This window comes from Ipomoea nil, unplaced genomic scaffold, assembly GCF_001879475.1.
Source record: "Ipomoea nil cultivar Tokyo-kokei standard unplaced genomic scaffold, Asagao_1.1 scaffold0688, whole genome shotgun sequence".
NCBI lineage: Eukaryota > Viridiplantae > Streptophyta > Magnoliopsida > Solanales > Convolvulaceae > Ipomoea > Ipomoea nil.
In genome coordinates, this window is record NW_017617116.1 from 168,547 (window position 1) to 189,844 (window position 21,298).

A 21,298-nucleotide genomic window follows, 5' to 3' on the forward strand; every position below is an offset into this window, starting at 1 on the left:
GGGTTGGTTCAAGATGAGGGCCGCCGTGGGATCAGATGTGATGCTGTGGGTGATAGACAGTCTGTAATTATTACTATTTTTATTAATTCCATATGGTGAAAACATTGACTTATTTAATATTATTTTTATAATACATAAAACATAATAATAATAGTATAGAAATAGAAAGGTTTCAATGCTACTATTTCTCATACCGCGACAGCTAAAACAAGGAATATGAATGGTTTAGGGTTGGGGTTCAACTTTTTGGAAGAAGGAATATGAATGGTTACTTGCATGGACAATTCAATTGGTCACAGAAGTAAAATTTTGGTAGAATAACCAAAGATCGAGTCTCACCAGCAGTAGTGTGGAAGCAACCTCTCAAAATAAGGGGCGTTCTTTGTACGCAGTGAGCACAGGTCTAGCCTCTGTGGTCGGGTCGGAGTATGGGGGCCCTTAGGGTTAGGATTCAGCCTTCTGGAAGAAGGAATATGAATGGTTGAAAAAATCCTTTGCTCTATGCGTTAGAATAATGAATATTTTGAGATAAAATAATGTATTGTATGAATTAGAATAATGTATTTTATGTATTAGAATAATAAAATTTTTAGAATAAGATAATATATTTTATGAGTTAGAATAATGTATTTTATGTGTTATAATAATATATTTTATGTTAAAACAATGTATATTGTAGTTTATGTGTTGAAATAATGAAATGTTTGAGATAAGATAATGTAGTGTATGAATTAAAATAATATATTTTATGTGTTTGAATAATGTAATTTATGAGTTATTATAATTTACTTTATATGTTTTTGGACCATGGTCCACGCAATAATAATTGTCACCTAGGCACCTACTTTTAACTCTCATTTTAACCACTTATGGGATAAAAATACTCTTGTTATTTTTTGAGTAATGTTAAGAGCAACATCAACCGTTGCATTTTTTTTATGGGTCTTAACATCCACCTCAACATTCATTATTCCACTCAATCTAAAAAATCATTCTTAATACGGAGTAATAGTTTTTTTTTTTATTTAAATTGTAAGAGAAAATTTTAATTTTGGTCCTATGACTATATGAGTCTTGTTAATTTCAATCCCTGACTTTTAAAAGTGTCAATTTAGTACCTTAACTATGTAATTTTTGTCAATTTTGGTCACTCCGGCCAAATTACTGGTCAAATTTCGTCAAAAATTTTTAATTGTTAAAATAATAAGGGTATTTTGATCATTTCACGTCTCTTTTCTTCTTCCCAGACGAGTCCATCCCTTCCTCTCCCGTTTCCGACGAATGAAATGAACTAAGATGATGGGGAAAGGATGCTTGATGATATTAAAGATAGGGTTTACAGGGAGAAAGAACGCGGGAAACGGGAGAGAAAAGAATGGACTCGCTGGAGAAGAAGAAAAGAGGCGTGAAACGATCAAAATACCCTTATTATTTTAATTATTAAAATTTTCCAGCGAAATTTGGTCGGAGTGACCAAAATTGACAAAAATTGCATAATTAAGATACTAAATTAACAATTTTAAAAGTCATGGACTAAAATTAACAAGACCCCTATAGTCATATGACCAAAATTGAAATTTCCTCAAATTGTAATTATAATTATTATTGTTTATATTTACATTTTTTTTTTTGAAAGCAAAGTTGCGTATTTTCATTACTATAAATGTGGAATAATAACATCAGGGGGGACATCGTCCCAAAACATAGCAATATCCTGGTCAGTGACCATTGTAGCTAACGTATGAGCAATAACATTTAAACGTCTAGGAATAAAATTAAATTGACATGAAATAAATTGTGCCATAGCGACTTGACACTCATGAACCACGATTCCAACATACGATCTGGGTTGTGAACCAGTTCTGGATAGATAGGCCTGCAAGACCGAGCAATCCGTGAACATAGTGACCTCCGTTACTTGCCGATCCTTCAACCACGATAACGCCTCTTTACATGCTAAGGCCTCCGCTATGATAGCATTTTCACAAAATGGCAGTTGACCCCTTGTTGCCGCCACAAAGGCCCCGGCCCCATCCAATATTACCGCTCCATACGATGCCGTCCGCGAAAGAGAACTCCACGCCGCATCTACATAGCACACCGCACCATGCGTTACGGGGGGATGCTGCTGCATGGCACTGGAGTGATGCTGTTGTGTCGTTCTTGGTCCCCTCGGCAGTGCTGCTGCCCAAGCCGCAAGGCTTGCCTTGGCGCAACTCCATAGCTTCCTCGGCATCCACATGCTCCCCTCCCAAACTGCAGAGTTCCGTGCACTCCAGAGGTGATATAATACTGCAACAAATTTAATTAGATTATCCATCGTTAGCACAGACATTGCATTCTGAAACCATTCCACAAAGGATCCCCCGACCACAGAAGCTATATCAAGGCCTGAATCATTCCAAACACGACAAGCATATTGACACTCAATCAAGCAATGCATAACATCTTCATTAAAATCAAGACACATTAGGCAGGCTAAAGACACATCAACCCTTCTACTTGCCAAGGCAGTCATAGTTGGCAAAATACCACTTATGGCTCTCCACAAAAAAGTTTTCCATCTAGGTGGCACTTCCAACTTCCAGAGTGCATTCCATCTATTAAATCCAGTATTATTCTGTATCTCACCCACAACGGAACGGTACGCACTTTTGACCGAATATGACCCATTATGCTCCTTATACCAATACCATGAATCCTCATAGTCCGGACAAACAGGCACCCTACGGATTCGGTTCACATCAACTGGGTCAAAAATATCATTCAAAATATCCAGGTCCCAAGTACGAGTATCCTGATCAATCAAACCTGACACCCCTGCTTCATAAATATTATGTGGTAAACAGTATGGATTTTATAATCCAAATCCAAAAGCCACGGATCTTTACCTATCATTGTTGTCCCTCCATTCCCAATCCTCCTCTTTATCCCCCCACATACAAGGCCATGAGCAGCCATAATACTCCTCCAGCAATAACTTGGGTTATTTCCCACAGTGGCATCAATAAAATTAGATTTAGGGTAATACCTTGCCTTATATACTTTCGCAGCTAAAGACTCTGGCTTTGTAAGAAAACGCCATGCCTGCTTCCCCAACATTGCAAGATTAAAGGCCTTTAGGTCCTTAAATCCCAGTCCCCCAGCTACCTTCGGCCTGCTGAGTCGATCCCAAGCCATCCAATGAATACCTCCTCCACCCGTACCTCCCTTCTCCCAATAGTACCTATTCATGGTTCTTTGCAGCGCCACACAAAGTGAGTCTGTTAGTAAAAAGACACCCATTGAAAAGGTAGGCATAGCCTGTGCTACCGTTTTCAACAGAATCTCCTTACCTGCTTGTGACAACAATTTCTTATTCCAAGATCCCACCCTTTGCCGGATCTTCTCCTCAATAAACGCAAACACCTGCTTCTTATTCTTTCCAATAAACGACGGTAATCCCAAATATTTTCCAAAATCATTAGCCTGGGCTACCCCAAACACCGCCGCTACTTCATCCCTCTCCTCATCTGTTGTGTTTTTACTGCAGCATATACTGGATTTATGGTAATTTATAGACTGGCCAGACAATTTTTCATAGAGCTCCAAACATTGCTTTACCGCTCCCCCCTCCTGGGCATTTGCCTTAAAGAACAATAGGCTATCGTCTGCAAAAAACAAATGAGAAATAGCCGGAGCCCCCCTTGCTACTCTACATCCATGGATAGTTCCCAACGATTGCGCCTGCTGCAACATCAAGGACAAACCTTCTGCACAAATAATAAAAAGATAAGGAGACAATGGGTCTCCTTGCCTTAGGCCCCGTGATGGTACCACAACTCCTCCAACTGCACCATTTATAAGAATATTATACGAAACTGAAGTAACGCACAACATAATCAAATTTACCCATCCTTCTGCAAAGCCCAGCGCAATCATCATCTGTCTTAAGAAAGACCATTCCATCTTATCATACGCTTTGGCCATATCCAGCTTTAGGGCCCCCCAACCAGTCTTTCCACATTGCTTCCTGTTAAGAAAATGTCCCACCTCAGCAGCAACCAGAATATTATCCGTTATCAACCGGTCAGGAATGAACGCGCTCTGGGATTCCGAAACAATGGAATCCATAAACGGCTTCATCCTATTCGCAATCATCTTGGCCATAATCTTATAGACCACATTTCTCAACGCAATTGGCCTCAAATCCGCAGGGTTCTCAGGGACCTTCTTTTTCGGGATCAGGACAACATTCGAATCATTTAAGCCCTCCGGGAAAACTCCCGTATTGAGGCAGTTGAGCACAAACTCCGTCACCTCCGGCCCCACAACACCCCAGAAGTGCTGATAGAAGCCTGGGTTCATTCCATCCAGCCCAGGTGCCTTATCCGGATACATAGCAAACAGAGCCCTTTTTACCTCCTCCGCCACAAAAGGTTCTAACAATGACTCATTATGCGATTCAGACACACGGGGGAGCACCGTACCAAAAAAGTTACTATGGGGTGGGGCATTAGATGACTTAAAAATATCAACAAAGTAATCAATAACAACAGTATTCATAGCACCCTTAGTAACCCAATTTCCATCAACCCCTTTCAATTTATTTAGGAAATTTTTCCGCTTACGAGATGAAACATACCTATGATAAAATTTGGTGTTAGCATCCGCCCCACGTAGCCAATGCTGCTTTGCCCTTTGCCGCCAATAGACATCCTCCTGCGCCTCCAGACGAGACAACTGAGCACTAATTGTATTGTACTCAGCTAACACTGCAGGTCCTCTGCCTCCCTTCAATTTCATCAGTTTGGCCTGTAAGAGTTTCAACTGCTTACCAAACATATGAAACCGGTCACCACCCCAAGCCTGTAACCGGTCTTTGCACAACTGTAGACTATGCAGCAGCCCATTCCCCTGTCCATCAAGCCATGCCTGTTCCACCACACCACGACAACCTGAATCCAGAAGCCAAGCCATTTCAAAACGAAACGCCCTGGGACCACCGACCCCAAATCTCATAGGATTAGAAATACTCAGGAATATGGCCGAATGATTCGATTTACGTGTGAGAATATTAACCGTCTTAGCTTCCACCAACAACTCACGCCATTCCATAGTTGCCACTGCTCTATCCAGCTTCTCCTCAACCCAATCCTCTGTTCCTTCACCCCTTTCCCAAGTGTACAGATACCCCTCCATAGGCAACTGTAACAAACCACAATAGTCTAGTGTCTCCCCAAAACCCCGCAACAAACCCTCCGGGTGTGGATTATTTCCACGCTTCTCAGACTGGAATAAAAGATCATTAAAGTCACCAATGACAACCCATGGCAATGTGGATTGCATTGATAACCTTTTTAACAGCTCCCATGATTCCCGCCTCATGGATCTTTTGGGAAACCCATAATAACATGTCATTCGCCACGGGGGGTGATTATCTAACGTGACTTCCACATCCACGTGATTTTTAGAGTAACTAATCAACCTTGCCGTGTTATTGTACCTCCATAGCAATGCCAAACCACCACGTTGCCGTTCAGGATCCACATAAAATACCCCTTCAAATCCCAACTTTACCCGCAATCTTTCCGCATGATCACTCTTCACCATTGTCTCAATCAAAAATACAAAATCCGGCTTCTTACTCGACACCATGTCCACCACCTCGCGAACTGTCCGTGGATTGCCCAAGCCATGACAGTTCCAACATAACGTAATCATAATGACGGGCGGGACTGCGCCGCAGCTCCCGCCGAGAACATGTTTTTTGACACATCTGCCATAGCTATATCCTCCCCACCATCCCTCCCCACACCCTCATACCCCTCCTCCCTTCTCCTCTTAGCCACTGCCTCCACCACAGGCTCATCATGCACACTGCCTCCCTCAACCCCACGTCCCTCCCCCACCGTTGTCACACCCTCCCGAACCCCCACCACCGCACCCTCAACCACCACCCTCGGCTTTCCTCCCACAGGCACCAACCAATTCTCCCCCACCTCCCTCGGCCCCCGACTTCCCCCCACCCTCATCTCCGGGCCATACGGATACTGCTGAACCGGCAGCATAGAAACCCGAGCCTTCACGTAAAACTTATAAGAATGCCCCATCATCCCACAGAAAAAGCAAAATGAATGTAACCTCTCGTACCTGAAGTTAACCCAACATGTAGTCTTATCACGCTTTAACAACTTCATGCGCCTCCGTAGCGGCTTATCAACCGGGATTGACACACGGATACGGTAGAAGGCTAACCAGGTCGCCCCCACGAACCTCTCATCATGCTTAACAAAAGCTCCAATGAAATTACCCATCTGTTCGAGAATTGGTTGTGATGTATATCCCATTGGCACATCATGCAATTGCACCCACATATCAACTGTATTCAAACCCACGTTAACTGGCAGTACCCCATCCTCAACAAGGCGACACACCAAGGTACTATTCTCAAACGCCCACGGCCCTCCCTCAAGAACATAATCCACATCCGTTTTATGGAAGAAAACGAATAGGAACAAGCCCTTCTGTATCTCTGTGACCGTCACACCCATCACCGGTTGCCAAACCGATGCCAAAACTTGCCTCATGTATTCCAACTTGATCAATTTCGCTGTCAAGAATCTGCCAACAACATTCCAAGTTTGCACCGGTGGGTCCGCACCTGCCACCACCCCTTCACCAACCGGAGCAAAACATTCATCCTCATCCGCAATCGCAATGTCCGCCCATCTTTCTGCCAAGGCTGCGACTTGAGCATCCCCTCCTTCATCCGCCATTCCGCACCACACAGCAGCCAATTCTGATCGCTACAACACTTGGGCCCCCCGTCTCAAACCAAAACCCACGTATGCCGATAATGTTCACGCACGTTCGACAGCAGCAGCTCACCGATACAGATACCAGAAACTATCCTCGCAACTAACACAGCAACTCCCTCCACACACCAAACAGTTTCGAAGACACCAGACACGGATTAAATCCGGGGAAGATCAAGAAAGTTGCAAAACCCTAGTCAAACCCTAGGAGAGGAAGCAAAACCCTAGTATTCTAGAGAGAGAATGGCCCATTTGTGTATATTCCTTTATCTTCACGACTTTATATTTACATTTAATTGATGATAATTATAAAATTTTAATTGAAATAATATGCTATTAAAATTATATATTACATTAAACAAATTACATTACATTACATAAATTTTAAAAAGTTGTACAACTTTTTTTTTTAATATTACTGGCTCTATTACATTGTAGTATCTCCACTGAGGCTCGAACTCATAATTCTTCCAAATGAAAGTCCAAGTGTCCAACCCGAGTACCATTAGACCACATAATCATGGTAAATTAAATAACATAACTACAAAATAAATAAATAAATAAAAACCCCAACAACAACAACAACATAGCTTTGAAGCAATCAGCATATGCGCGTTTGTGAATACACACTTTTTTTTTCTTTTTTCTTTTTTTTTTCTCTTACAAAAATTTTTTATTTGCAGGAGAAATTTTTAAAAAACTAATCCCCACATCAGGCAAAAACCCAATCCACACATTTTGTATTAGCCAAAAACCCCTACAAAAACATTTGATGGGGTTGTTCTAATAACATCTTTTAAAATTTCACTCTCAATTTTTCCTCATGATGTAGCACCATCCAATTGAATTATTTTGTATCTAATTAAAAGTGTACGTGTAGGGTCAACCAATTCATGGCATCAATGAATATAAGCCACATTATAGGAAAAATATTAAGAAAAACTTATGAGGGGAAATAGCATTTTCCTTTACCTATTTTTTATTTGTTGGTAACATGCATGCTTATATGAGAACTCATCTTTAGAAAAAATAAAATTAAATTAAAATTCAATCGCAGTGGTCCATCTAAGTAGATCTAACATATCTAAAGTAAATAGAATGAAAAAAATACAATAATATTTTAGTAATTATCTATAACTTTAAAGTGCACATTTTGTAGTTTTTCTATAAACACTTTTATATGAATTTTAAAGTGCACTTAGAAATAAATAATATACTTTAAAGTTGTAGTTATTTATCAAAATGTCATGTATTTTCTCACTAATTAATTTCTTTAGAGCCATTAGATGTTCCTAGATAAATAATTGTAATTTACTTTTAATTTTTATGTGGAACAAGTTTTCATAGATCCTAATCGTGTGTATAATTCATACTATGTTCAAACTTGTGCTGCGGTGTAGTGAACCTTCAAATTAGAATATGCATATAATTTACTTGTTTGTTTGCGTGAGTGTGTGTAATTGTGTATATAATATACTCCGTATGAAATAATGCTTCCTTTAAAAAAAAATACAAAAAATATCCATTTATCCTTTTAGGTTATCCATGGTCTGGCAGGTTGTGGTGGGGTGCTCAGGGATGAAAATGGAGACTGGATACGAGGGTATTCGTATACTATTGGAGATGTTCAAGCGAAGCTGCGGAGGCATGGGGCGTTCTACAGGATTTACGTATGGCGAAAGAGTATGGGGCTGCTAGGATTATTCTGGAGTACGTGTGACTCGAAAGTGACAGTGGAGGCTTTACGGAAAGGTAGAGGATGGCGGGACCAAAACCATAATATTGGTCCGATGTGTATGCGAGAAGCGGCTGGGTTCGAACCTTGGTGGGAGGATGTAAATCACGGTGACTCAATGGGTTAGTAGCAAGGCCAAATGCCGGTGCGTACAAGGAATCTGCCCACTTTAGACATAATAATTCTCACATTGCCGCTGCCGAGGTTCGAACCTTGGTCTCTTACCCCAAATACTGCCCACTATACCATTAAACTAAGCCCGTGCGGGTATCGTGATTTACATCTTCCTAAATGCTCTGTCAAGTTGAAATGTGGGAATTCTTAAAGTTGGTGATTTAACCTTTTTGGGAGAAGTTTAAGTGCATTCTTATCCATTATCTATTTGTCTTAATTCCTCTTAATTACAACAAATTAAATGTAATATTAAATTTAATTTAGTCAATTCTTAAAGTTGATGATTCAATCTTTTTGGGAGAAGTTTAAGTGCATTCTTATCCATTATCTACTTGTCTTAATTCCTCTTAATTACAACAAATTAAATGTAATATTAAATTTAATTTAGTCAAGTTTTCATCTTATCCATTATCTATTTGTCTTTAAATAACAAGTTTGGCGCTGACGAGTTGAGATGTGACTTGCAAGTAGCTGGCTGTCGTCAATTATAATTCGCCCGCCATGCTTACGGCTTTGGTTATCGGTATGAACAAACTGAGGCTTTAATTAGCCATTGGCCTTTTACCATCATAATTCATTATCAATCACGACACGGACAACCGATTCAATAAGTGATGAACACTATCTTCATTAAAAAATATATAGTAATTCATAGAGAGTTTATTATATAAGCCATGTTTGGTAACATACATAGTTAACTTATGAGTTAATTTTGACTTGTTTAATTATTATTAGTTGTTTGATTTTGTTAAATAATTAATATGAGTGTTTGGTTAATCAATTTTTCTAACAGTTTATTGTTTTAAAACATTAAAATTTAAAAAGTTGCTTAAAGCAGTTTTTTTATCCGTTTTTTAAAGAAAATAAATTATACACTTAAAATATCATTTTACATGTAATTAGTTATCAGATAACATCTTTTTACAATCACCTAATGCTATCAGCTAATCGAACCCGCTAACAGCTATTTGCCAAACACTCCATAATCATATATTTTCATAATAAATTGTAGAGTAAATACCCAAAATGGTCCCTCGACTATAACTAAATTCACAAATTGGTCCTCAACTTTCAATTTCACCCAATTAAGTCCTTAACTTTGTAATTTTAACACAATTTGGTCCTCTATCTATTTGACCGTTTGTTGACTGTGATTTTTGAGGATATATATTTCATGGTCCATCGTCGGTTTTTTAAGGTTCTGGTTGTATTTCCAGACCGCACTATTACATTTGAATCCACTGTCGAAAGCAATCTACCAAACCCGGTCACCTTCTTCATCCTCCCTTTGGATTCAATGTAGTTGAATTCGTACCAGAGCGAAGAAGACGACGTGTTTCCGAACCGGTGCAACGTCATCTTGGAGGCCTCCACGTGCTCCGACGAGAGCTTAAGGTTCTTCTGGAGATCGTCGATCACGGTCAACAAACGGTCAATTAGATGGAGGACCAAATCGTGTCAAAATTGCAAAGTTAAGGACTTAATTGGGTGAAATTGAAAATTGAGGACCAATTTGTGAATTTAGCTATAGTCGAGGGACCATTTTGGGTATTTACTCTAAATTGTATAAATAAGGAAGTCACTATATACAACGTTTATAACTGTTGAAATAAAAATATTTAAGGGACAACCCCTAACTAAGTTGATCCATCAATTAACTTAGTAACTACAAAATTTTAAATTTAATTAATTTTTCGTCAAGGTTGCCTATTGGTCTCCCTTCATATTTGAATGCCACGAATTCAATTTTTGCCAACACTCTCTTGATTGAACCGCTCGTTATACATGGTCTTCCTAGTTAGTGCGATTTATTTCTTCTATTTGATTTACTTCTATTACATTAATACGGAGTTTACCTGGTGAACACTCTCTATTAGTCGTTGTGGGTTCCCCTCACTTCCCCTTGTTATCTAAAAAAAAAAAAAAAAGAAAGAAGAAGAAGAAGAAGAAGAAGATCAGAAGAAGAAAGAATGACATCCATATACTAAATAAATGCACAACTACATTTTACAAATAAAAAAAAAAAAAAATCTTTATACACAACATTTGTTGTTAACCACATTATTCTTTGACCTTATCACATATTAAAATATTAATTGATTAATAACATTTGAAACAACAGTATAAATGAACCACTCTTTTACAACACGTTTGGTTCACGAAATGAATTTTGAGGTAATAGAAATGTTATTCCATAAGGAATAGAATAGGCAAGGAATATAATAGGAATTGTATTCTATTGTTTGATTCGCGGAAGGAATAAACTTTAGAAATTATAATACAGTGTTTGGTTGGTTTAATGAATAGAAATGAAATATATTTTAAAAGACATAAATACCCTTATAAAAATATGTGGCGGTGATGATGGCGGGGTGGTGGTGCTGGCAGCAACGACGGTGGTGGTGGTGGTGGCAGTGGCGTGGCAGCGGTGGTTGTGGGGTGGTGGCGGCGGCGCCGCGGCGGTGATGGTGGTGGTGAAATAGGAAATAAATTTAATTAGGAATAAAATAAGAAATATATAAATGTGTGTGTGTGTGTGTGTGTGTGTGTGTATATATATATATATATATATATATATATATATATATATTTATTTATTTATTTATAGGGGTGATCACATGTGGCCATGCATGTTGTTAAGTGTGGTCATATGGTTAATTATAGGCCATTAGATTAGATAGATCAAATGAATCATATTAATCAAGATTTTTTCAGTATTTTCGCACTCCTATCCAGCGAATTGCAAGGATAAACTCGTCATAAGACACCAGAATAGGGAAAATCACATTGTTGTGTGTTTTATTACACTATTGGTGTATGTTGTCAACACTGTTGGTGTATTCTGAACCCGTCCGCTATAAATGGCCACTGTAATTACCATAACACAGGAATACACCATTGGTGTGTTTTATTACACTTTTGGTGTATGTTGTCAACACTGTTGGTGTATTCTGGAACCCGCCCGCTATAAATAGCCACTGCAATTACCATAACACCCCCACTTACCAAAACGCGCGAAAATCCTCAGAATTACCACTGCCGTTAGATTAAACGACACAGATACGACTACACCGGCCTAATGACATGACCACATATGAGCGCTCTTCTATATATATATATATATATATATATATATATATATATATATATATATATATATATATATATAACCATATATGTAAGTGTATTTTTGGTATTTGTAATATAAAAGCTATTCCTATAAGCATGTGAATCGCTAATACTAAGGCCCCTAAGAATGGTTATTTCCCTTGCAAAGGGAATATGTCATTCCTAGGAATAGTATTCCCATAACAAAGTGACGAACCAAACACTGGAATAGGTCTATTCCAAAGAATGTCATTCAATTCTTGACCTATTCCATGAACCAAACATGTCATTAGTGTATCGGATGCCATGAATTTTACTGAAAACAAAATATAGATATAATTTAATTGGTGATGTCTTCTACTCTTCTCACTAGACAACAATAAGATTAATTTGGTTGAAAACAAAATATAAACTGAAAAAAGGTGAATTTTTAATTTTAATATTGTTTCATATATTAAAAAGATAAAGTTTTGTTATAAATTATCTTTGTATAGGTTTGAATGATTAAAATGTGATATTTTCCCATATCTCTCTATTCTACCTTGCATGTATAAAAACCTTAAAAAATTCAATTAAAGAATATGCTGTTAGCCAATTCATGAGGCACCCAATAAATGAAAGTCACATCAAGATAAAAATTTTAAGAAGAGTAAGAAGCATTTTCTTATACAAAATTACATATATCATATGTTTGATAATAAATTTAGACTAACATGAACTGTAGTAAACGAGTAACTTGTCTCGTTGCAGCGGAAGCTTTAGGATCGCTCGAATATCCCCAGCCATAGTTGTTGGTATTGTCTCTGGGATGGTAATTGGTAAACCTGGCCTGCAGAATGGACATTAGTGTTTTGTCTACCACTTCTCTCCCGAATACTCGATGGTGCTTGTATTCTGCACACGGGAGCTGCGGAAGGACTGTTTTGCTTAGAAGCCTACATGCCATCAACGTAGGCAGATATTCAGTTAAAGCTTAACTGAATATCCTGAGTTGCCTAACAGATTAAGCCACTAACTGACTTAATCTTCCACTTGCACCACAACCACCCAATAATACAATATATTATAATATATTGTATTTAGGGAAAATACTTACATCATAAGCAGAACAAATTATATTTTCGTAATTATTACAAATATAATATTAAAGAAATTAAATGTGAGTAGTAGATGAGAGTAGAATAGAAGGAGCTAGGGAATCGGAAGTGGGGAGGGAGTGTTTTTGCGCAACTATAGTGAAGCAAATGTAACAGACTTACTGTCGTCTTCATCACCCCATGCCATCCATGTTTCACTCTCTTCCTTTTTTCTCTCTCTATAAACTCTCTCCACTCACCTTAAATTACACACAATTCAATTGAACACAAAGAAAAGCTAGACACACAAAAATAAGCAAAACATCCTAGTATTCATCTTATATCGTATAGTAGTACACATTTTCTGTGACATTATTATTATTATATTTCAATTCTTTCATCATCAGTACAGTACAGTTGTGTAAGAGAATTATTCAATTCATGTATGCATGCAAAAGATCGGAAAGCCAATTAATGAGGTTCAATTCTCTTCGTTCATTAATTATATTCTCTTATCATCTTTCATTTTCTATCTGGGCATGCATGCATGCATGGTTCTTTGTTGATCTTCTTTCTCTGATCTTTGTTTTTATGCATGCAGGGATTATTGGGTGTTTTTTGGCCATATATAGGAACGTAACCCTGGTTTAGAATAATAATCCATCAATTACTAATTAATATAATATTATAATAATTATATATATCCTTTCCATTTTAATTTGTTGAATTGGATCGATCTAAATGAAAAGCAAATCAGACAATGTTCATGGACTTATATTAGCTCTGTCATCCAGTATTTTTATTGGATCTAGCTTCATTATTAAGAAAAAAGGCCTTATGAAAGCTGGTGAAAGTGGAACTCGTGCAGGTTAGCTACATCCATAATACATACATATAATTATATTTACTTTAATTTAATTTACTTTTCTCAATTTAATTTCAATAGTCTTCATTATAAAGTGAATTGAATTTTTTTTTTTTTGAAAATAAGTGAATTGAATTTAAACTAGCTAGATTTCAACATTATATTATTAAAGATAGTCATTAGTCACGGTTCAGTTTGATTCCGACATTCTTAAGGAATAATCCGTGATCATTTAGTTTGGGAACCAATTCTAAACCTACTTAGACAAATTTTGAGCTATATTCCAAAGCAACACTAGACTAACTCTTATAGGGTCAATCTTGTTCTAGGCTAAGATCAAGCTAATTCAAGACAAGTTGTTGGGTCTAAATTGGTCCAATATCTTAGAGCGAGCACCCTTATCAGTGCATATTTAGTGGTTTTTACCAAGTTTTTGCAGAGTGAAAAATCAACCTTCAAGTTCTAATCACACTTACAAAAACTCCTCAAAAATCAAAACAAACAAAAACAAAAAACAAAAAAACTACACTATTATATTATGGATGCTCTTAGCTTCCTCAAAACATCATCATATCATAACATTTTTCATACTTAATTTGAAATTGTCATATTTGAATTCATACTTATCAAAATTTATATGTAACTATATTCGAGTCTACACTCAAAGTAATTAAGATATGCTTTCAATAATATTAGTTTTCATCTTTAATTTAATATATGTTGACCATGATGTTAATTTGGTCATGTTTGAATAGCGGATATTGATCAACATTTTGCAAATAATTAATTTTAAAATAATAATAATAATAATAATAATAATAATAATAATAATAATAATAATAATAAACTCATGTAGTCTTTCTATTTTAAGGGTTTATGTGTGTGTGTGTGTGAAATTTTGATTAATTAATTTAATACATACTAAACAGTGCAATTGCTTGAGTTGTGATGATCAGGTTCTGGAGGATATTCATACTTGCTGGAACCTTACTGGTGGGCTGGAATGTTAGCGAGTAAGCCTTACGTTGTGGTTGTGGCAAATTATAGTCCATAACAAAAAGTACATTTTTAATATATTAAAAGTATATTATTTGTGTATTGAATGTACATTATACAAAATAATATAATTTTAGTGCTTAAATAATATACTTTCTCTGAAAATAATATATATTTTAATATATTAAAAGTATATTATTTGTATACTGAATGTACATTATTTGATATTATGGTCCACATAATAATAATTGTGTTGTTGTTATTAGTTTTACTTTTAAAATTTTTAATATGAAGAATATATATAACGGTTTCTCTGAATTATTTATTTATTTTAAATCATACTTTATTCTCAAATGGTTGCATTTATTTTGTAGTGATTGTTGGTGAGGCAGCTAATTTTGCTGCCTATGCTTACGCCCCAGCAATACTTGTGACTCCATTGGGAGCTTTAAGTATTATTTTCAGGTAGGCCTTTAATTTGTTTCTCAAATTTATTATATTATTACTAGTATTTCATATGTATGATGCGTAAAAAATATAAGTCTAATATTAATATTAAATATTAAAATCTTAGTTATATTTATTTTTTTAAAATAATAGTGTAAATTAAGAATTAGGTTTTTAGTTTTTAAAATTAAAAACTACACTAATTTAAAATTTGGACTAAGATATCAAAAATGTGATTTTTCTTTGTGTGTGGGTTAGTTGGATCAAGATAGAGAACATGCATTATCTTGCGAGACATTGCGCAAAATTACAAAGTGCATCTTATGACATGTAAAATATACTCAATAATAACATATACACCCTATAATAAGTGCACTCAAGAACATATATATGCACAGTACATTCTATGATATATAAAAGTGCACTAAAGACATGCATTTTTACATATTATAGGTTACACATTATAGTTTTGTGTTGTGCACTTTTGTATTTGCATGTTCACACATAAATGCTTGTTTTCACCTGATTCGATCTATTTGTAAGTATATAGTAATGCTATATTATTCTCGTCTTGGTTTAATTTCAACTCCTAACTTTCACATTCCTACATGACAATATAGTACAACGAAACATATATAATATAATATAGTATGATTTATGGTATATATGGTGCAGTGCATCGCTAGCCCATTTAATCTTGGATGAGAGGCTACATATATTTGGTGTGATAGGGTGTATCCTGTGCTTGGTTGGTTCCGTCTGTATCGTCTTGCACGCCCCATTGGAACGCAAAATGGAATCTGTCAAGGAAGTATGGCACTTAGCCACTCAGCCAGGTAGGTACCCCATCCTATCCTATCCTTCGGGTGTGTTTGGTTTATGGTTTTAGCTATCAGGAATGAGAATCAAAATCATTGTTATTGTTTGGTTGATAGGTTTCTATAACATATTTGATTATTCCACTGTTGGAAATTATGGAATTTTCGACCACCTGAAAGTGATCTTAAAGCAAGTCAAAAGCAAAAAGTGGTCGGAAATAGCAACAAAGGTTTTTCCAGATACCAAAAGTGGTCGAAACAGGGGACTTGATTTAAGATCACTTTCAGGTGGTCAGAAATTCCATAATTTCCAGCAGTATCCCCTTAATTAGAAAATTCATTCCCTAATAAAATAAGAGTTTTATTCCATTATCCCCCTCCTAATTGGGGGTTTTTGACTGTTATAGGACAGTCAGCCCTATACTTGACAAAAATAGGATACTGACTAATTTTGGATAGTCCAGGGAAAATCGAGTTTGAAAAATGCGGTTGGGCTGAAAAATGCATTTTCCAAACTCGGTCGAAGTAAATGCTATTCTCTCTCTCCGTCAACATCAGACGTATTTTCTAAATGCGTCTGATGTATAAAATACTACGTTAGACATAATGATTACCAATATTGCTGTTTGGTTGTTTTTATATTAGAATATAACTTGTCTTAATTTTTTGTTCTTGTATTTTTAAAATCTTTATTCTCATTATAGGATCATACATAACCAAACAACAATATTGGTAATCATTCTAATTTCACTGCATGTACTACTAATTTAAAAATGCAAAATACTTTCAACAAAATCCATTACCATTACCATTACTAAGTATTTGATTCACATTCCGATTTCGATTCCCGTGCCAACCGAACACACCCTAAATTATAATATAATGTTGAATTTGGATTAATAACTAACGACGGAACAAACGAACGAACAGGATTCATCATCTACACCTGTTTTGTTGTGTGTTTGGTTGTGCTCCTCATATTCCGGTTCGTACCACGTTATGGGCAGTCGCATTTGATCGTCTACATTGGCATTTGTTCCCTCACCGGTTCACTCACGGTCAGATTACATTATTATTATTATTTTAAAATTAAACTGTATGTGTTTAATTTTATGGTTGTGCATGGCTTCTGGATATATATAATATGCAATAATTACAGGTTATGTGTGTGAAAGCAGTGGGCATAGCTCTGAAGCTGTCGGTGGAAGATTCAAATCAGTTCAAGTACTTCCAAACATGGTTTTTCATTGTTTGTGTCATCATCTTTTGCCTTCTTCAGCTTAACTATCTCAACAAGGTACAACTTTTTTTACAATTTTTTTTTTTAAAATATATATACAGGCCATGTACGAGTCTTAACAAATTATTTTATTTTCAAAAAAAAATTATTTTAGTTTTTATTTATTAAATATTAAGAAAACTAATTTAAAAATAAATTATTTTTTTTAAAAAATGCCACATATGCATCCTAGGTGGAGGGGTAGCTTGTTAGCAACTTGAGAAACTTGAAAAATGGACAAATTGAATGAAATTGGTTAGTTTAGGGACTCAATTGTAGGTTTTTTAAGTTCAGTGGCCTAATTGCATTCTCGTGTGCAGTTCAGTGGCCTATTTGACCCTTATTCCTTAATTTAATTAAGCCTTTTATTAGAAAACTTTTGGCATTTAATTTAATTATTACTACTTGTGCATGCAGGCTCTGGACTGCTTCAATACTGCAGTGGTTTCTCCTGTATATTATGTGATGTTTACCACGCTCACCATCGTAGCTAGCGTCATTATGTTTAAGGTCATTCAATATCTCTATTTACACTTTTTACTACATACTCAAAATGTAATACTTATACTACCAAATGTAATACTAAATCAGAAATAAAAATGTTTATTACTTTAATTTCTCAAAAAAAATGTTTATTACTTATATGGAAAAATTTAATATTTTACATCAAAATATAAAAGTATTACGTTTTTCCTTATAAGTAAAAAATATTTTATTTCTAATTTATTATTAAATTTGCTAGTATAAGTATTACATTTATATTTTGATCTGACCTGTGAGACTGTTTCTCACAAGTTTTTGCCTTAAATATGTTATACATGATTATTGTTGAGAGGATAATATGGGTATGAGTTGTTAATGAATTGAATTGGTTACGTAGTTGCATGCATGCATGCAGGAGTGGGATCACCAAACCGCAACACAGATTGTAACAGAATTCTGCGGCTTCATAACTATATTGTCGGGGACTTTTCTTCTGCACAAAACCAAAGACATGGGAGGGGGCACCAAAGCATCAACAGTAACTCCAGAGTCGGAAACAACCACTGCACCCAAAAGCTCGGAAGGACCCGATAATCATGTTTAATTTAATGCTTTAATTTGGGGATAGCAACTTTAATTTTTATGTACGTAAGAGGCTAGCTAGGAGCTGAGGTAATTAAGTGGACCGGATGTAGTTTTTCAGAGGGTAACTAGACATCAATGTAGTACCGTAGTAATTTTGAATTTGCATTCATCCTCTTCTCCCATTGTCATTCCACATTTTTCGTAATTTAACTTTTTTTTTTTAATTTCTTTTTTTTTTATCTTGATATATTTCTACATATATATTCTTGTTTACGTAAAAGACACACACTTTAAGGTGAAATTGTCTCACAAATCGCCTGCGAGACAAGATAATGGGTCAGATCAAAGCAGATAGAACCACTACAATCAACAACTTTAATTTATTACCTCATGTTCAAGTTGAAGTTCAACAATAACATGTCAAATTAGACCGATTGCACTTTTTTTTTTTTTTTTTTTTTCTAAGTTAATGTATCTAATTGAAACTTTTTTATAATTTTAGGGTCTAATTACACTTTCACGAATAGTTCAAGAACTTATTAGCCCTTATCGGAAACTAATATTTATTTGTCTACATTTGGAGGTTTTTAGGTAGATCAAGTCATTATGTACACCAGGACAATCCTAGGAGATTACTAGTTTTCATGGGATGGAATACACTGATACATACAACGGGATGATGCCTTTTGGAACAACATTGCAGTTTTGGACAAAATTGATAGCATTGCAGTTCTGGAAAAGATTGAAAGTGCAAAACGAGAGCACAGTACAAGAGTAGAGTGACAGAATGATCAAGTTTCATTGCAGTTATGGATGATACATGAGAAAATGTAAATGAAATCTCAAAACATACAAGAATGTACGGAGGCAATAAACCCTAGGGCCTAGCCTATTCCTACCCCCACCTGCCGATCAATCAGTATTACTGAGGTACGGAGTTGGCGCCCCGTTCTTATCTATTACTCAATCACAATATCAGAGAATATTATCCGAGAATGGCAACGCTCCGGTGGGTGATCACGGCGGTGGCATTGACGGTACTGCTAGTAGTGATCATCCGCCCCTGCGATGGCAACTTCTTCACGCCGTTTAATGTGAGCTACGACCACAGGGCTATCATCATCAATGGCCAGCGCCGCATGCTCATCTCCGCCGGAATTCACTACCCACGCGCCACCCCCGAGGTATTCCTTAGTTGCTTCACTAATTCACTTCCCCAATTCGCCCAATTCATGCGTATATTAGCAGCATTTATATATGGAGTTGTATTTACGTTGCTATAGATGTCTCAGAGTTTTTGTGCTTCTTCTGTCGCAATTTAGATTGTTCTGTTAATATTTCCTTCTGTGCGTTAGTGAGGATTCAAATTCAAACTAGTAGGCATAATAAACTCAAGAAAATTTTTCTTTTTCTTTCCGAGTTGGAGCAAGGACAGTGGGTGTTGAGGTGCGTAATCACAGAGATAATCAAGCAATTCATTGTTTGTTTGTTAAAATTAGAGAGGGTGTTGACTGATGAACAATTTAAAAGTGAATTTGTGCAAAGAAAAGACAGACTGGAACAGGAAAAACAGAGAAAAGTTTTGTGAACAGTAATCTGAAGAGCTGCTAAGACTGTCCTTAATCCACTCGCTTGGTTGGGGAGGAGTTCATACTTCATACTGAAGTTCAAAATATTATGGTTTAAAGCTCATTTAAGTCCAAGTATGAACTGGAATGAATAGACAGTAGCAGGCTCTAATCTCCTCAAGGAGCTAATTTCTTTATTTTCTACATCTCTATAAAATAAGGAAATAGGATTCTTCTACATATTCTCCCCACTACAATTTTATACTTAGCTACCTATTATGATATTAATGTGTACTTTCCATGTTTTACATACGGTAGATGTGGCCTAATTTGATTGCAAAAAGCAAGGAAGGCGGGGCTGATGTCATTGAAACATATGTATTTTGGAATGGACATGAACCAGTCAAAGGGGAGGTATCAGAAAATAGTCCTGGTTTAACCTATGCTTGTTGGATGATGGAAATGAATAAGTAGAAAATTAATGTCTTTGAAGCATATTAATTTTGTGGTCTTTCTTTTCAGTATAACTTTGAAGGAAGATATGATATTGTCAAGTTTGCAAAGCAAGTTGGATCTGCTGGACTTTATCTACTCCTCCGAATTGGTCCTTATGCATGTGCTGAATGGAACTTTGGGTTACAACCTCTCTTTAATTTTGACCATGCTTACTTTATCTTTTTGCCGAGATTTATATAATATGGATTATGGAATAACTTTCTCCTAAAAATGGTTATTGTTTCCCACTGATGGCCCAGGAAGAAACTAGATGAATCTGACTGTTACAGTACTGGGAGAGAAAAAGAATACCTCTTGAGAGTTCTCCCTCTTTCTGTATGTCTTTAGGGTTAGTCAACCTCGCCTTAAATACTAGCTTGATCTAGACTGATATGGTATGCTAATACTCTAGTTTCCTAAAATATAAGATACTCAATCACAAAGAATATTCTATAACACTCCCCCTCAAGTTGGAGCAAACACATTGATCATGCCCAACTTGTTACACAAATAACTGACTCGGGTTCCAGTAAGGGCCTTCGTGAATAAGTCCCCAAGTTGTTCTCCTGTCTTCACAAATCCTGTGGAGATTAACCATTGTTGTATCTTCTCACGTACAAAATGACAGTCAATCTCTATGTGCTTAGTTCGTTCATGGAACACCGGGTTTGATGCAATATGAAGAGCAGCTTGGTTATCACACCATAACTTTGCAGGAATTGGAGCTTTGAAACCAGACTCACACAAAAGGTTGTGTATCCACATTACTTCACTCGTTGATTGTGCCATCGCTCTATATTCAGATTCTGCACTCGAATGAGAGACTACATTCTGCTTCTTACTCTTCTAGGAAACCAGATTACCTCCAAAGA

At 36.2% G+C, this 21,298-nt stretch overlaps 4 protein-coding genes across 4 annotated transcripts in view; 2 read left to right on the plus strand and 2 right to left on the minus strand.

The window, feature by feature from the left end:
- Nucleotides 1–1,657: 1,657 nt before the first annotated feature.
- Nucleotides 1,658–5,637, minus strand: LOC109175373. Its single transcript, XM_019324637.1, has 2 exons — nt 2,892–5,637; nt 1,658–2,820 (listed from the first exon to the last, which is right to left on the minus strand). Exons 1-2 carry the CDS (start codon nt 5,635–5,637, stop codon nt 1,658–1,660), a joined length of 3,909 nt encoding a protein of 1,302 aa, XP_019180182.1.
- A 62-nt stretch (nt 5,638–5,699) lies between these two features.
- Nucleotides 5,700–6,758, minus strand: LOC109175374. The gene has a single exon (XM_019324638.1). The coding sequence runs from the start codon at nt 6,756–6,758 to the stop codon at nt 5,700–5,702; it is 1,059 nt and encodes a 352-aa protein (XP_019180183.1).
- A 6,873-nt stretch (nt 6,759–13,631) lies between these two features.
- Nucleotides 13,632–18,401, plus strand: LOC109175578 (probable magnesium transporter NIPA2). Its single transcript, XM_019324855.1, has 8 exons — nt 13,632–13,758; nt 14,712–14,768; nt 15,126–15,216; nt 15,874–16,034; nt 16,947–17,074; nt 17,176–17,313; nt 17,713–17,805; nt 18,194–18,401. Exons 1-8 carry the CDS (start codon nt 13,632–13,634, stop codon nt 18,380–18,382), a joined length of 984 nt encoding a protein of 327 aa, XP_019180400.1. The 3' UTR covers nt 18,383–18,401.
- A 790-nt stretch (nt 18,402–19,191) lies between these two features.
- Nucleotides 19,192–21,298, plus strand: part of LOC109175574 (beta-galactosidase 9-like) — a 45,500-nt gene continuing 43,393 nt past the window's right edge. The window contains exons 1-3 of the mRNA XM_019324849.1: nt 19,192–19,547; nt 20,250–20,345; nt 20,454–20,566. Coding sequence (XP_019180394.1) covers nt 19,359–19,547; nt 20,250–20,345; nt 20,454–20,566 — 398 coding nt within the window. The 5' untranslated portion in view covers nt 19,192–19,358. The remainder of the gene's footprint in view (nt 19,548–20,249; nt 20,346–20,453; nt 20,567–21,298) is intronic.